Source organism: Carassius carassius, chromosome 26 (genome assembly GCF_963082965.1).
Source record: "Carassius carassius chromosome 26, fCarCar2.1, whole genome shotgun sequence".
In the NCBI taxonomy this organism is placed as follows: domain Eukaryota; kingdom Metazoa; phylum Chordata; class Actinopteri; order Cypriniformes; family Cyprinidae; genus Carassius; species Carassius carassius.
Window position 1 is genome coordinate 31,263,360 of NC_081780.1, and position 17,592 is coordinate 31,280,951.

At 35.0% G+C, this 17,592-nt stretch overlaps 1 protein-coding gene across 1 annotated transcript in view; it reads left to right on the forward strand.

Moving 5' to 3' along the window:
* The window catches only part of LOC132106167 (NACHT, LRR and PYD domains-containing protein 3-like), a 147,144-nt gene that overhangs the window by 70,931 nt on the left and 58,621 nt on the right, over nt 1–17,592 (forward strand). Inside the window, exon 8 of the mRNA XM_059511829.1 lies at nt 9,408–9,581. Coding sequence (XP_059367812.1) covers nt 9,408–9,581 — 174 coding nt within the window. The remainder of the gene's footprint in view (nt 1–9,407; nt 9,582–17,592) is intronic.

Consider the following 17,592-nt stretch of genomic DNA (forward strand, 5'->3'; position numbering starts at 1 on the left):
TTTGTGTTGTGTTAGTTTGTGTTGTGTTAGGCAGTCGAAAACTTTGCATTTCTCTGTCTGCACATAATGCACTTTTGAAAGATGCTTTGAGAGATTGCTTGTGTTTCCGACAATTTCAGCAATGGATAAATGGATTTGCAGCATTAAAAACTGCTTGCAGTAGCACTGCTACTAAATTAATTTAAAAATCCTCATACAGCTATCAGCTGTTCCTTCATCTTGGCTTAGCTTTCAACATTGCTACGGAAAAGGTGAGGAAGTTACATGACCTGGGGTGCACCTGCGGCATTCTGAAAAGTTGAGATGTTTTTAACTCGATGCGGTGCTGACGGTGCATGCGCGTTGCGACCGCGTCGCTTCCATTATGAGCGCGCATACCGCGCGCCTACATTTGAAATAACGAATTTGAGCGCGCAAAAGACGCGATATGTGAACGGCCCCTTATGCGTGTGTGTGCGCCGCACTCGTTCTTGTTGTGTGTGTGTGTGACTGACAGACAGCCTCCACGGCGCGCATGAGAGATCTCACAGATTTCACAGAAAAACGTCTTAATAATATTGCAAATTAGAAATGTTTGGTAAGATAAAATGTGCACGATAACATTATTAAGCAAAAATACATAGTACATTAATTTTCCCCTCCAGTACCGAAAGCAGAACTGATATGTCAGATCTTACTGATACTACGGTTTTCATAATTTAGCCCCGGGGTTTTAATACCGGGTTTCGGTACCCATCCCTACTCACGTCCGATAGACAGGGTGCATTTAAGTTTCGTATTTAGGCTACTTTCTTGTATTATTTCACTTATATTTATTTCAGTGTTTTGCAGGCTGTGTATTCATTGATGGAAGTGCTAAAATAATCACGAGGTAACGAGTTACAAGTTAGATGAGACAAAAGTCTTTAAACAGAACGCGTGAAATTTAACCGTGTGCACACACAATTTGACGCAATTTTGAATGCGTTTCTTTTGAATATATATATATATATATATATATATATATATATATATATATATATATATATATATATATATATAGTACAGACACAGTACAGACCAAAAGTTTGGACACACCTTCTCATTCAAAGAGTTTTCTTTATTTTCATGACTATGAAAATTGTAGATCCACACTGAAGGCATCAAAACTATGAATTAACACGTGGAATTATATGTGGAATTATATACATAACAAAAAAGTGTGAAACAACTGAAAATGTCATATTCTAGGTTCTTCAAAGTAGCCACCTTTTGCTTTGATTACTGCTTTGCACACTATTGGCTTTCTCTTGATGAACTTCAAGAGGTAGTCACCTGAAATGGTCTTCCAACAGTCTTGAAGGAGTTCCCCGAGAGATGCTTAGCACTTGTTGGCCCTTTTGCCTTCTGTCTGTGGTCCAGCTCACCCCTAAACCATCTGGATTGGGTTCAGGTCCGGTGACTGTGGAGGCCAGGTCATCTGGCGCAGCACCCCATCACTCTCCTTCTTGCTCAAATAGCCCTTGATGCCTTCAGTGTGACTCTACAATTTTCATAGTCATGAAAATAAAGAAAACTCTTTGAATTAGAAGATGTGTCCAAACTTTTGGTCTGTACTGTATATTCCAAATAGGGCTTAACATGATCTATAAAGGTCCAGAATCCATTTACTTATATTTGACTAATATTAATGCAAATTAAACTGAGAGGGCCCTTTAATCAGTCCGTGTCCAGGGAACCTCTGCATGATAATCTGTCCCTGTATAGTATACTGTCTAAATTAATTCACAGAACATCATCAGACTTAAGCAACAGTCATTTGTGTGCATTATCATTGAGTTTGAGACTAGATGCGTAATGTACTGTACAACACACTACACTTAGGCCTATACAGTATAGGCCTATGTGCGGCAACGGTAGGCCTAGATTTTGAATGGGCCCGACACTATGAATGCTTCTAAGCCATTTTCTAAATCAAGTGCATTTCATGGATCATTATTCATATTATAAAAAAAAACAGTTGCGCTTAGACTGTGAACACAATTTAAGAAGACAGAATTTTCACAGCAAATCTTCCACGCATTCTATTGCAAATAGCCTGGGGTGTAAAAAGTCCACTCCCTGGTAAAAACAGCACTAAACAATATTTATAATTTGTCATCCCTATACCAAAACATGAATTGTATTTAAATTCTCGTCACTGATAACTTAGCCATTTTGTGCATTCAGCTTACAAATACATCAAAATGAACAAAAAACTATATATGTATATAGTGACAGCACATCACATTAGTTTTCTGGTATTGCATGCACACGATTGGCTAGCGTCTGCGCTAGGGTATTTGCAAAGACGATCAGAGGACGGCTGAATTGGTGCTTGAAAATTTTTCAACTCACAAATAATTTCACCAAAGCTTGACGTCACTCCATTCAAAGTAAACGAGAGGCGTTGACTCCCCGTGTGAATGGGGTGTTATATGTCTGGATACCACTGCACAAATCTTTCAACCACGAGAAATGCAGTTCCAGCATGGCCTTACATCCAGGACAGCAGAATGGTCAGGATGACCTGAAACACATAACCAACTGAAATCAATTAAAATGTATTTTGTCTTGCCTGAATGATGCTGAAATAACCAGGTTTAGTTTTTCACCCAGGATAAATGGCTTCCTGTGGAACAGTCTTCATGAAGAATGATCTCTTGATCCTGGATCCTTGCTGCCATCCACTTGGAGATGATTTGGATGATATGTGGTTGTGTTTAAAGGGTGATGAATCAATGTTACAAGAATACTGATAGCAGCACTATTGATCCTGTAGCTTACATAAATGTTTTCAGTACTGAACAAGTCAGGAACCAAATTAGTACCAGTTCTTGAAATCCATCTCTACTTGTAATAGTTGTCTTGTTGCTGCTGCCCAGACTGTCTCTTCACCTGATAATAAATATATTAATTTGTTAATTTTACAGCAATAAATAATACATTTAAACTACTAGGTGGTAACAAATTAATATAATTTCTTATAAGCAACTCATTGAATCATTGACTCAACTGGTGGCAGTCAGGAACTTTAAAAAAGTAAACCATTTGTTCACTTTTTTTTTAACTACAGTAACAGATCTATTTGAGAATTAAACTAGCATTCAAAACATGCATGTAAAAAACACCATTAACACCAATAATGAGCAGATGACAGAATTTACAAGCCTGCCACTTGAGGGAGAAAAAGGGAAATTATTAATCCCACATACACTGAACATGATTTCCGCTGCCTCTGTCTAATTAACATAAAGCTTTATACAGCGGTTTATTAGCATGAGAATCAGCATGAGCATCATCAAGAGTGAGCAACAGACATTCAAACAAACTAACGTTACTACGGTTAAAGTTTAAAGACTTAGAAAGTGAATACTGTATAGTTTATAGTGTTAAATTTCAAATAATTTAAAACAGGTATATCAGATTTTAACAGTTAACGTTATCTTAGACCACCTATGAGACTGCTTGTGAGCTAATTTACCAAACAGAGCATTTATCTATTAACCCCTTACTAGTCACCCCCCATTTTTTGGCATGGAGACAGAAATGACATACCCAAAATAAAAAGGTTTCTGCTCATGATTCTTTCTGACTAGATACATAATCAACATTTGTTCACAAAACTGACACTTCAAAGTTTACTGTTCAGGAATCAGAATCACTCAGACTGTTGTGATAATAGAGATATATAAGCTCAAACATAAAAAACAAAAATATAAAACATATTTTTTAAATGTATCAAAAAAATAGTTGATGTACGATATTATTTTAAAAACATAGTGTAGCTAAAGCCACAAGTGTACCAAAGCTTCAATTGAAATTTCATAATATAATCTGTAAAACAGAATTTTATGAAATATAAAAGGCCATGTCATGTGTGTTTTTAGAGAAGGCTAATCAGATTGATTTATGGCACTTGTCATCTTAATCTAAACTCACATGTAAAGCTCTGCTGTGTGTTTTTTCTGTATGTTTGGCTCTGAATACTCCCACATTCATGATTCTATTGTTCTCACAAAACAAGTCTTTCACACCTCCGCCAGGTATGACACATTATCTGCATTATTCTTTTATCATTATTCTTTTGTTTTTATTCCACTTTTGTTGTGGTATTTCAACATTTATAAAGACACCAAGCTGCAATCTCACTTCAGTCTCAGTATGCATTTAGCCCTTATTTATCAAAAGTCTTACTATAAAAATACAACAAAATATTTTCTTACAACCTTACATGAATTATTATAACAAAATGCATTATGAAGAAGAAATGCACCTGCTATTAGTAGCTTTATAGCTAATAACGTTAGCATCAAGCTACATCAGACAATTTATGAAATTATTAGTAAACTTTTAACTTTACTCAAAATTCACTTTAAACCCTGATCGAGTGTTTATAATAACTTCCTTTTGAGATCACGGTTGGAATTTGGTCGTTTACTGTTGTAAAAATATGCTATTTATAGCCTTTTACATTGCTGCACAAGTTAGCATTTCAGATGTACATTTTTTATATTTTTTATCAAAATTCCCCAGATCTCAAGAAAATCTCATACCAAGCTTTACTATCATAAACCAGGTTTATTATTTGGATATTTCGTGGGTACAGAGGTGTATCAGTGTTGTTATGGCCAGATAACATTCTAAAGATTGACAAGGCGAAGGACCAATCAGAGTCTGTCTGACACACAGCATGAGCACTGAGGAGCAAACACACAGAGACAGCGCTGGGAGAGGCAGTTTATCATCAGATCGCTTAAATCAGTGGAAAATGAATAGAAATTATGATTCTGTCTGAAGAAATATGAAGTAAACATCAGTAAATATATCAAGATATCTCTGCTGATATCATCTTTGATCTCCCAAATAATAGGCTATTTAAATGGTTATCTGAACAATAATAATACATGTACCGTGTTTTCCGCACTATAAGGCGCACCGGATTATAAGGCGCACCTTCAATGAATGGCCTATTTTAGATCTGTTTTCATATATAGGGAGCACCGGATTATAAGGCGCATAGAAGGGTTTGCGTTATGCATCCACTAGATGGAGCTGTGCTAAAGGGAATGTCAACATTTTGACAGAGCGCCTTGATCCATATATAAGGCTCCGGATTATAAAGTGCACTGTCATGTTTTGAGAAAATTAAAGGCTTTTAAGTGCGCCTTATAGTGCGGAGAATATGGTAGGGCAATAATATGAAAAGTTCTGGAGACCAACTGACCACGTTTACTTTCAAAAAAACTTTACTCTCTCTCTCTCACACACACATACACACACACAAACATGCTCAGACTATACCAGACTTTAGGAACCAGGGCTCTCTCTCACACTTGTACAAATTCAATCGTCCACAAGTCTTATCTTCTTCTTTTAAATGAAAACAAATAAATTATGTGACAAGGACATGCACAGGAAGGACCAAATAAGGGCAACAGGAGCTAAGACGGGTAAAACAAGGACACTAATGTCCACAACACTGACATGACGCCCCGCTCTGGAGGCACCTAAGATACATACGGGACAGTGAGCCTCCAGAGTGGTCAGAGCGTCTGAACAAGACGGCTTGATGCCCCCCCCCCCCCCCCCCCCCCACACAAAAAAAATGCTTAGGGGAACTTATAGGTCTGAACTCGGGGCTTGGAGCCCTCCCTAAGCTTGACTCAGGAATCAGGAGCCCTCCCTGTGCTTAATGCGGAATCAGGAGCTCTCCCTGGTTTTAACGGGGAATAAGGAGCCCTCCCTGGGTTTAAGGAGCCCTCCCTGGGTCCCTGGGCTTAACTCAGGATCAGGAGGCTTCTGTGGGCTTACTTCGGAAACAGGAGCCCCTGCTGGGCTTAACCCTCTAAGGTCTAAGGGTATTTTTGGGGCCTGGAGAAATTTTGTCATGCCCTGACATTTGTGCTTTTTTTCAGTTGCTTATAAATATCTAAATGGGTAAAGTCTTATCTCACTGGACTGTAATAATATGCACAAACAGCACAAACTGGACTGTAATAATATGTGAGCAGCATGTATGTACATGATTGTGTTTTTGAGAAGAAAAAAATGTTATGCGTGGTTAGTGAAAAACTAAAAATGTAAAATCACTTGAATAAGGCAATAAAACACATAGAGAAAATTGGTTCCCAGGACTTTTGAGAACTGGAGCTTGTAGCTTAGAATTTTTCTTTCTAAATTATGTGATAATCAACTTGTTTACTCACAGAAAACTAAATATTGATTTAAATTTAAAAACACTTTTTGTTGGTAAAAGTCATATGCGAGTAGGCGTCAACTATCATGAATATCATTGTGATTTACACCTGAGAAGACAAAGGTCTGCATAATGAGCTGCATAATGAGCCATTTAGTCAGCTGTGTGACTGAGTGGGAAAAAATACATCTATATAATTTTATGTTTTTAGTTTATTTAGTAGTATATTTAATTATCCCACAACATAATTTAATATCCACTTGGGAGTGCAGTTAAACAGTTTATTTGGAACAATCAAAGCTGACTTTGATTCAGACTGACTGAATTTTTTGCATCATTACTCCAGTCACACAATCCTTTTAACAATCTTATTTTCTACAAAAAAATTATTATTACTATTATTATTAATGTTGAAAAGAGCTGAGAATATTTTTTCAGGATTTTTTTTTTTGGGGGGGGGGTAAATTGAAAGAACAGCATTGTTACTTTTGTTACAGTTACATTTATTTGTTACATTTATATTATTTACATCAAGCCTTTGAATGGTAAATTAGTGAATATTGTTATTGAAACTTCATAAGGTTTCACTTGATTATACATCTAGTCAGCGTCCAGCATCACATCGTTTAATTAGTAAATGCATTTGCCCTCATTTTTGTGCTCATGGGCATGCTGGTCTAAAAAAGAGGTGTGTTCTATTTTAAGGAGCTGAAAATAGCCAGCGCCATAGACCAGCTCACACCTGGTCTAAAGTCTGGTGCATTTACTGGTGCAATAGTTGTTATTTAAAGAGTTTGTTAACACAGAATGTTATATTAAAATTACTTGAATACCCTAGATTTAACAAACCTATATTCCATACAAATATACACTACCAGTGAAAAGTTTCCACTTTGAAACAGTCCATTTTAAATGAGCCTTGGCCCAGAGAAAACACCTGCGCTTCTGGATCATGTTTAGATATGGCTTCTTTTTGACCTATAGAGTTTTAGCCGGCAACGGTGAATGGCACGGTGGATTGTGTTCAATGTTTTCTGAAGTATTCCTGAGCCCATGTTGTGATTTCCATCACAGTAGCATTCCTGTATGTGATGCAGTGCCATCTAAGGGCCCGAAGTATGGTGTTCCAGCCTTGACCCTTACGCACAGAGATTGTTCCAGAATCTCTGAATATTTGGATGATATTATGCACTGTAGATGATGATAACTTCAAACTGCAATTTTTCTCTGAGAAACTCCTTTCTGATATTGTTCCACTGTTTTTCGCCGCAGCATTGGGGGAATTGGTGATCCTCTGCCCATCTTGACTTCTGAGAGACACTGCCACTCTGAGAGGGTCTCTGTTTATACCCAGTCATGTTGCCAATTGACCTAATAAGTTGCAAATTGGTCCTCCAACTGTTCCTCATATGTACATTTAACTTTTCCAGCCTCTTATTCCTACCTGTCCCAACTTTTTTGGAATGTGTAGCTCTCATGAATTCCAAAATGAGCCAATATTTGGCATGACATTTCAAAATGTCTCACTTTCAATATTTGATATGTTATCTATATTCTTTGAGGAATGAAATATAAGTTTATGAGATTTTTATATTATTCCATTCCCCTTTTACTTACAATGTATCCCAACTTTGTATTTTGGAACAAATAAATGCAGGCTTCTTGAGCTGAAGAGAATTCTTTAAAAAAAATCACTTGACTTGTAGTGTATTAAAACACATTTTCTAAAGTGCCTAAATGTAAAAATTAGTACACTACATTTGTTGAAGAGTTCTAATACTGAACACACTATTGAATTATTAGGATACAACTCATATTATTTTTGTGTTGCTGTCTGCAGAATTGAGAATTGAGAATTGCTCCCTCCCTGTACAATAAATCTATGTGAATATTTGTCGTTGCTTAATTTTTTTTATGTGACTTTACAATAGATATTGATGTCTTTTAGCACAGTATTCTGAAGGATGATGATAACGAGGTGCTACTGATAGCCTAACAGATACAGTTTAATACTCAACTACGTAAATAATGACAAAATTATCTAGTATATTTACAAAGGAAAACCTGAACTTGAAGCCCTGAACAGGTCAGTGATGTTGCAAAATTTGACTGCTACTTCTGGCCACCTCTTTCATCGAGACCCACGTCAATGTCAATGTCAATGTCACCTTTATTTATATAGCGCTTTAAACAAAATACATTGCGTCAAAGCAACTGAACAACATTCATTAGGAAAACAGTGTCAATAATGCAAAGATGATAGTTAAAGGCAGTTCATCATTGGATTCAGTTATGTCATCTCTGTTCAGTTAAATAGTGTCTGTCCATTTATTTGCAATCAAGTCAACGATATCGCTGTAGATGAAGCGATATCGGTTCTGTTCGGAAACCGTTTTACAGAAGTGCGAAACACATGAGCTGATTCATATAGCGTAGCACTGCCAGTCAAGACTAACCAATTAATTTTTTAATCTATTTATTCTTTTGGTGCTGCCGATGGACAGTCCGGGACTGCTTCTATCCTCCATCCATTTTACTTTCATCCTATTCATTGTCATTGCTAGTCTGCATTATCAAATCTACTTTACACTGTGTACATTTGTGGTGAATGTTTTAACCACAACTGTTCTATAAACTAAGAAAAATATAAATTCATCATTAATAAAAAAAAACTTTTGAAAAAAACGGTGTAATTTTGGTGCAAATCTCACGTGGGCAGGGCTAGCAGGGCATTCTCATTGGATAGTGAGTTTTTTTATTGACAACTGGAACTGGAAGTGTGGATTTCTGACAGTGTTGTGTTTACAAGTGTGACTGTGAGAATCTTCAAGCAGCTTCTTATTTCATTTTGTAGCATGGAGTTAAACGTTTGATTTTTAAATCCTATCTTTATATCCTTTCTTTCACTACTCTGTCAACATAAGATATCAGGAGCAGTATTACGCCACTATTGTCTGTGATAATAGTGTGATAGATCTAACTTCTTATTTTATTTCACAATTAAATACAAGATGTGTACTGTATTACATCCAATGATTTGGGAAAATATTTGTTTCTTCCTGCTAATGTTAAATGAGTGTAAAAGTTTATTTTACGTAAATTATGTTTTTACTGAATAATCCATTAAAAAACAGATACAGCATTAGGTGCACAACAAATAAACTAATGTCATGTGAACTTGTGTTTGTAGGTTATCTGGCTGTATGGTGACAAAAGAAGGCTGTAGGTATGTGTCTTCAGCTCTGAGTTCAAACCTCTCACACCTGAGAGAGCTGGATCTGAGCTACAATCACCCAGGAGAATCAGGAGTCAAGCTACTCTCAGAAAAACTGGAGGATCCAAACTGTTCACTGGAGACACTCAAGTATGTTAAGCAAGAAGAGGTTTTAGTTTTTATTATTTAAACTTTTCAGTGTCTCTTTGTATATCAATATAATCCTAAGGATTTCTAGGGGATGCAACAATTTAAAGGATTTAAAAAATCTTAACTAAACTCAGAAAAGACAAATGAAACAAAACATAACTTTAACTCCCTGGCTACAACAAAAATAGCATAACCACTATAGAAGAAAATAATTCCGTATTTTTATGAAACAAGAAGCACGCTGAATAGCACTAACTGAAAAAATTATGCATTGCATTAACAGTGCTTGCATTTTAATGCCTTGTATTTCCAGGGCTTGCATTTTTAAGTCCTGAATTTTAACATAGCCAAGCTATAAATATTTCAATACAAAATATTTCACACAAATTTTCATAATTAAAAATTCAGTAATTTATATTCACCTTCTAGAATTCACTTCGAAAAATATTCAATCTGTTCAAACATGCAATGTATAATATTCAACAGACAAATTTTATACCATTTTATTTAACTTTCCAAATTTGCTTCCACAAATTCAGTGGTTAAAATTTGGCAGAAAATTTGCCATTGCACATCTGGGAGCTGCTGGAATAGCAGTAGAGCACCAATGCATGATCTCCATCTTCTTTCAGTTGCTCACCAGCAGGTGGCGCATGTGGCTGTTTACGAAGACCAAAGCAACAGGTGGATTAAGTCATTCATTCACAAAAACTGAAGTAGAAGTTTTGATTATCGGGGCCAGTATAAATATGTGGAAAAGCTGATTGTGTTTGATTCAACATTTTCACTGTTTCCCATAGCCTGCATGTAAGCAGCCTTCTCTATCACAAAGGAGATTATAATGCTATTTTACCCAACACTGAAGTACAGAACTAACATTACATCTGAGGAAGACATATATTGCTTTGCATTGCTTAGTTTCTGAAACTTTGCATCATGGCCTGTGTGAAACTGTGCTGAATACTGGGGTACCCCTCATACATTTAACAGTTTTTAACATTTAATCATTTAGCAGACACTTTTATCCAAAGCGACTTACAAATGAGAACAATAGATGCAATCAGACCAACAAGAGAACAACAACAGTATACAAGTACCATGACATGTCTCAGTCTAGCACAGAAACTGTTGCTATATTTTTTTCCTCCCAAGGATAGACAAGAAAAGATAAGTAATCGAGCGCAGCGTTAGTTCAGTCAGGCCACAGAGGCAAGGCTGAACAGCTGATGCGGTCAGCTGTCAAATCGCTCCAATCACTACCACTCTCCTATTAGACACGGGACATATATATACATGGCACTACTGCTCGTTAAGTACAGTAGGTGGACAGCCTATCTGGGCCTTACCTGTAATTCAGTCGCGTGTTAAAATCATTCGCAAAACTACCGCCAGGTGGCGCAAAGGGACGAATTGCGAAATGAATGTAATTGTAAAATGAGATGAAAGAAGGAAGTAAAACAACAATAACATTATGATATAACATTGTAACATTTAAAAAAAAACCAAAAAAAATTTACGTTTTGTTAATTTCAAAATGTAGGATAGTCTTAGGCTACAGTCTACTAAACAAAAATTTAAAGAAGACCTTTACACAAAGGATCATATGCATGCTATTTTTAGTAAACAGTAAATAAACATAAGGCCTATGTGTGTATATATATATATATGTCTGAAAGCCTATTTGTTCAGCGCTGAAGTTTTCTAAGCGCGTGAATGCTCCATCACGTGAACTGTGCCTGGAAAGAAAACTGTAGCGCGCTGCTCAGTTGTTTGCGCTCAGGAAGGATGAGAGAAGACTCTGAGACCCTTTTCTTTACTTTCGTGTGCGTTTTATGAAAAGCAAGTAAGTTTTTACTACTGTTGCATGTTTGTACTGCATTGTGATGAATGTTTTGAAATTCATGTATGTTCATGCGAACTAGTTTTATTTGTTGAACTGCGTGACTAATTAGTGTAGTCATGATGCCAGAGCGTGATATAATATGCAACATGTTTCCTGTGTGCAATAATTAGCCCTCTATATGTCGATTTAGACTTTATTTGTGTTAGTTATTTAGAGATATGCTTCTGTGTTTGAGTGCAGTGCATTTACTGTTTATTTGGTGCTACCTGCATCGAGTGTTCTAGTGATACAGTGTCAGGCTGCATAGCCAATTAAAGGTGCAGCGGTATAGATATTAAAGGGCATAATAGTGACATATTTTGTTGCACTGTATTAACGTAAATTATTATTTATGTACTGTACTGTTGTGAATGATGACAATGAGCATAGTATAGTATTCCTTTATTTGTTTATTAATTATTTTAATATTTGATATTTAATATTTAATATTTAATATTAATTATTTCCTTTATTATTATTCTTACCATTGCATTATTTCTTTTTCTTTCTCTCTGTTTAGACCACATACACACTTATACGCACTTGTATATTGGCATCCTGATCTTGAAAATAAAGCTGATAAAGGATTCTCTGGCCGGAATCTTTCTGTAGTGCTCCCATCCAAAAACGAACCACTAGTCCATACTTTACAATATATATATATATATAAGCTAAATGTTTTCATTTCATTTTCATTTCGGTTCATTCTTACATAAAAAAAAAATCTTCAGGTTCCACGTGCAGAGCGAAATGGGAACGGTCCAGCATTTAGCAATAATTAGTATTAAGTCTGTTATTATTCTTGATTTTTCAAACTTCCAACACTTTGCATTTTTGGATTATGCCTTATGTGTGACCAAAAATTAAGTATTATTTGTTTCAGCTTTTTAATTGCGCTGGTACCTCGCGCACATATTCGATGGAAACAGCAGTCGTTCATCAGACATTCAGCATTAGCACTTTGACATATTGTTAATTATGATTTTTTTCCATCGATACTGAAACACGCGTGAACTACACAGCCTATTTACCTCATGAATAATAGTTAAGCTTCAAATGGGCAACATCACGAATATGGAAACGTTTGGATTTCTCCCGAATGAGAAAGCCCAACCTTACCTTATGCTTAGCTTTAAAAAAAAAAGTTTATTACTAAGCATATATTATTATATTCTCCAATTATATTTATCCATTAGAATTAATATATTTTTAATTCTTGTTTTGTAAATTTGATAAATTTAAAGGATTTGTTGTAAAGTGAAGGGAACTAAAAATATACTGTTGGTACATTATAACATTATTAGGCCAGCCGTTATTATTTCTAAATGTAATATAATGCAACTTATACCTGACTTTTATTTTTTCCTCTCACAAACTCTGATTTATTTTTTAGCGTGTTAATAAAAAAACATGCAGCAAACGAAAATAGGTGATTAATCCGTTAAAATGAAACCTATACACGATTCATATATTTTTTTCCTCTGTTTTTTTCCTTTTAGCGTGTTTAAAAAATAAAAAATAAAGAAAACATCCAGCAAATGAAAATAGACGATTAATCCGTTAAAATTTGTTACTCTTGGTTAACAGTAATTATAATTATTTCATACTTCAGAACAGAGCCTGGGCCTAATATTTATGGAAGCATATGGGTAGCATTATTCAATTTGGAATGTAATATGCAAAATGACAATGCATTTCTGTATTTACATTTACATTTTCCAATACATTTGTGTAACATATGGTGCAAAATGAAAATGAAAAATAAATTACATAATTTTCATTTGCCATTTCACACACTAGTTTTAATCTGTAAAATGAATACTAATTTTAACGCTTTATAAGTTGCAAAATTAAAATGAAAATTTATTACAGAAATGATTAGATATGTATAACATGTTCAAGCAAAAACTGTGGCAAAATTATCATTCAAATGCTATTTTTCTTAAATGCATTAACACTCACAGTCAAGACACTTACGATTGCATTTTCAGTTTATTAATTATTTATTAATAAACAAATGTTTTCTTGTCAGCTGCAGAATGAAATTCACAGTGCTGGCTCTCTCCGACGAGAGAAATGCAACATTCACAGATTACACAATTCATTTTCATTTAAAAAATATTTCAAGCTTTCTGTAGATATATTTTTAATGTGAGAGACGCCACGATATTATGTTAATTAAAAAATTATAAATTCATTATCAGGAAAAAATTTAAGTGATGAGATGGTGCCTCCCTGTCATTAATGCACATTAATAATAAATTTTTGCACAAACACTTGAATATGAGCGTCGTGGTTTTCACTCGCTCCAGGAGCGCTCCATCACGAGTACAATTCATGCCAACAGCCATATAACTGCATATTCAGCAAGAATTCATGTTAAACATATTTAGCTTGATCAGAAGTTTACAATGACTGCAAGAGTCGAGCGGGATGTTAAGCATTTGTCTGTTTCTTTTACTGATTATTTTCAGGTTAAAGCATGATTTAAACATATTCACACTCAATCGCTTTCACAATAATGCATTCAAACAAAAGTAATCTTACAGTGCTACTACATTATCAGCATGCTATCTGATTTTGAAATCTTGAAGAAGTTAATCGATCTGTTTAGATAAAATAACTGACAAAAACGTACTGTTATTTTCATCACAAAATAAATTTTCACAGCAGAAAGCAGCAATTAAAGATTTAATGCTTACAATGTTATTAGTTTGACATGTGATATATAGGGAAAAAAGTTTACACAAAATAGCTTAAGCCACTTTGAAACTCTCCTGTTATTTTTTTTATTTATTATTATTATTTTATATGCTACCTTATGAACATAACATTTCAAACATACTGAAATCCTTTATTCACGGAGTGAAGGCGGAGCATGTTTCTGGTATCAGTGAGCTCGGTGGGGGAGGTTGTTGCTGCTCACAGACTCTGCTGCAAGTGAAGGGATGTTTCACCCGACGAAATGAAGACGACCGTGCGAACACAAGCACAGCACATCCGCCAAAAATCAACCTGCAGAAATGCTCGTTGGTCGACTCGCCAAGCTTTACTTTTGTAGGTCGCATTGCAGTAAATAATTAGATAATATGACTATGCAGTCAATACAGATATTTAATAAAAACATTTAAACAAGCAGGGCTGTAAAATAAAACAATAAAAAACGCACGCCAGGTCTACACTGGACACGAGTAGAACGATCCAACAAAAGACAGCAGAACCCAGTGATGGATGCACCGGACTCGATCCCCATCAGTGAACTGATGTTCGTTCTGTTTATGATGAAATGTTCTGACACTGCGTTCAGATGATTTGACACTATAGTGTGATGTCATCAAGTTTAGACACACTTTTCGCTGTGGGGCACAGATGACAACTCTCACGTCCGGTGTAGACACAGACAGTGACTGCTCTATTTACAAATAAGTTCTATAAGAAAAAAAAAAAACTAAACCAGCGGCATAACGAGATGGAAATATAAACTAGAAAATATATTAACAGCACCTCCATCCATGACACTGACTCACTGCGGAGCTGCAGTTTTAATCTGAACAGCTCTTAAAGCTGAGTGGATGGTTAGATGCATGATGGGCTAGTATTAAATAAATAAATAAATAAATAAACAAATAAAAATAAAGGTCTTTCCAGCATTAAGGTAATCACATTACTGTTTTTTTTAATCATCTTGTTGCAGGGACGGACTGGGAATAAAAAACGGCCCTGGACTTTGACTAAACCCGGCCCAAAGCAATCGGCGCGCGGAAACTAGACAAAAGTCTGTCTGCGCCATCTTTGTGTACTGTTGATTTAAACACTCAACTTAAACACTCTCTGTACTGACTGGTATTTTGTCTTCTTCTGAGGGTGGTTTGACAAAAAAACAAAAACAAATCTGCCTTGGGGCGCTTAAAAGTAATTTAAAGTTGAGCTGGAGTGAGTGTCTTTCTCTGCTCTTGTTCTAAGTTCAACCTGAATAAACAAATTATGAAATGGATTTTAAAAAAATGGAATAAAAAAAAGGTTTTATTCCAAGATAGCATGGAATAGATTATATAATATGCTGTTATCTATTCCATGCTGTCTTAAAATTTATTTATTACTTAATAATCTTAATTAATTTATGTACAAATAATAATACCACATCTAAATGAAAATACACCATTACAAATGTAACTTCTGTATTCAAAATTTTCAAAGTTTGTAAGCATTAACTGTAATGTTACCAACATTTTTAAAAGTAAAAGCACAAAATATTTCTTAATATTAGCTACTGCATGTAGCATTTTACAGCTAAAATGTTGAAGTTTAGCTGTTTTAACTACTGTAATCATTAAAAATGTAGCAACCTGAATATCACTTCCTAACATCATCCCTAGCAAGTAACTCTTTCTCCTCTCATGTTCCATACTTACTGTATTTTCCGGACTATAAGTCACACTTTTTTTCATAGTTTGGCTGGTCCTGCGACTTATAGTCAGGTGCGACTTATTTATCAAAATTAATTTGACATGAACCGAGAGAAATGAACCAAGAGAAAACATTACCTTCTACAGTCGTGAGAGGGCGCTCTATGCTGCTCAGTGCTCCTGAAAAAATAGAGCCACCTCTCGCGGCTGGAGACGGTAATGTTTTCTCTTGGTTCTTGGTTCTAAATATATGCGACTTACAATCCAGTGCGATTTATATGTTTTTTTCCTCATCATGACGTATTTTTGGACTGATGCGACTTATACTAAGGTGCGACTTATAGTCTGAATGAGGTGATGACTGCGTGCGTGGTGGGTGTTAGGCCGGCCCGCCGGCCGTCCTGGAGTACCGGCCGTTCTGTGATTCTCCAGATCACACAGATGGCCAGTCCGCCCCTGTCTTGTTGCAGTTATAAATTTGACTGCTGAATGAGTGATAAAGAACTATATTAAAACTTCTTTTGTAAAATTTCTTTGTCATTTGAAAATTGATTTAAAAATCATGAATCAGATTTTTTTTCTAAAATAAAAAAAATCGGGGATTTTTTTTTTAGGCCATATGCTATTGCACTACTTTAAAAGCAAGTAAAGAAGGCTCCCTTTAAAATCACTTAAGTTGTCAATTACTAAAGCTCTTTTTTACATCGTGTGAATTTTTTTTATTATAATGAGATAACTTGAGTTTAATCGTGAGGACGTTTTATTAATCCATCCATTCTTTAGAGTTTCAAAGATTTAATCGTGCAGGTTTAATTTGATTCTTTTCTTGTTTTAGGCAAATTAGGCCTAAATAATGGGAACAAATTATACAGTGCTTCACGTTTAAACATGCAACAATTTCTTAATCAGTTAACAGTTTACAAATGTCTTTTTCCCAATAAGTTATGTCAAAATAAAGGACAGGTAACGAATAACAAAAATGCATGTTGTTTTTATTAAAGGAAAAAATATATTTATATTTAAAATATAAATTAAAATATAAGCATAATATATGAAAATATTGACATTTTGCATATAAATCCATGTAGCCTACCACCCTAAAATAGGCTACCACTTTTAATGCTCCGATGCAAAGTAAACCACAATTTATTTTGAATAATATAACTCATAATTAACATAATATAAATAATACTGCACACCTTTTAAATGTGTCAAATCTAAAATATGGTTTAATACCATGTAGCTTAGAAAATATAAGCACAGACTCAGGCACAGTGTAGCATTCCCGGCTGAACAGATGCGATTCACTCTCAAGAACTGATGTTATAGAAGAATTTTTTTTCAAAAACACCTTCCAAAACACCGTAAGAGCTGAATAAAGCAAACAAAGAATAAACATCAGACATGTGACTGCAAATTGTATACATAAATGGCTACACCATAAATAGCATTATGCAGGCTCATATAAATAGATGCCTTACAGTAAATATGAATATGAATTATTTACTTAACAATAACAATATTTATTGCAGTTAAAAGCACCTGCCAAAAATGGGTTTTAAACAATTAACAAGCTTATTTCAAAGTGCTATAATGTGACATATGACCTGTATGAATTTATAAATTGTTTTAATTGCAACAATCTCCTTTTAAAATGCAATAAGGACTAATTGACAACTGAATTAATTTATCTATGAGATATTTTGAAAGCTGACGATCTCAA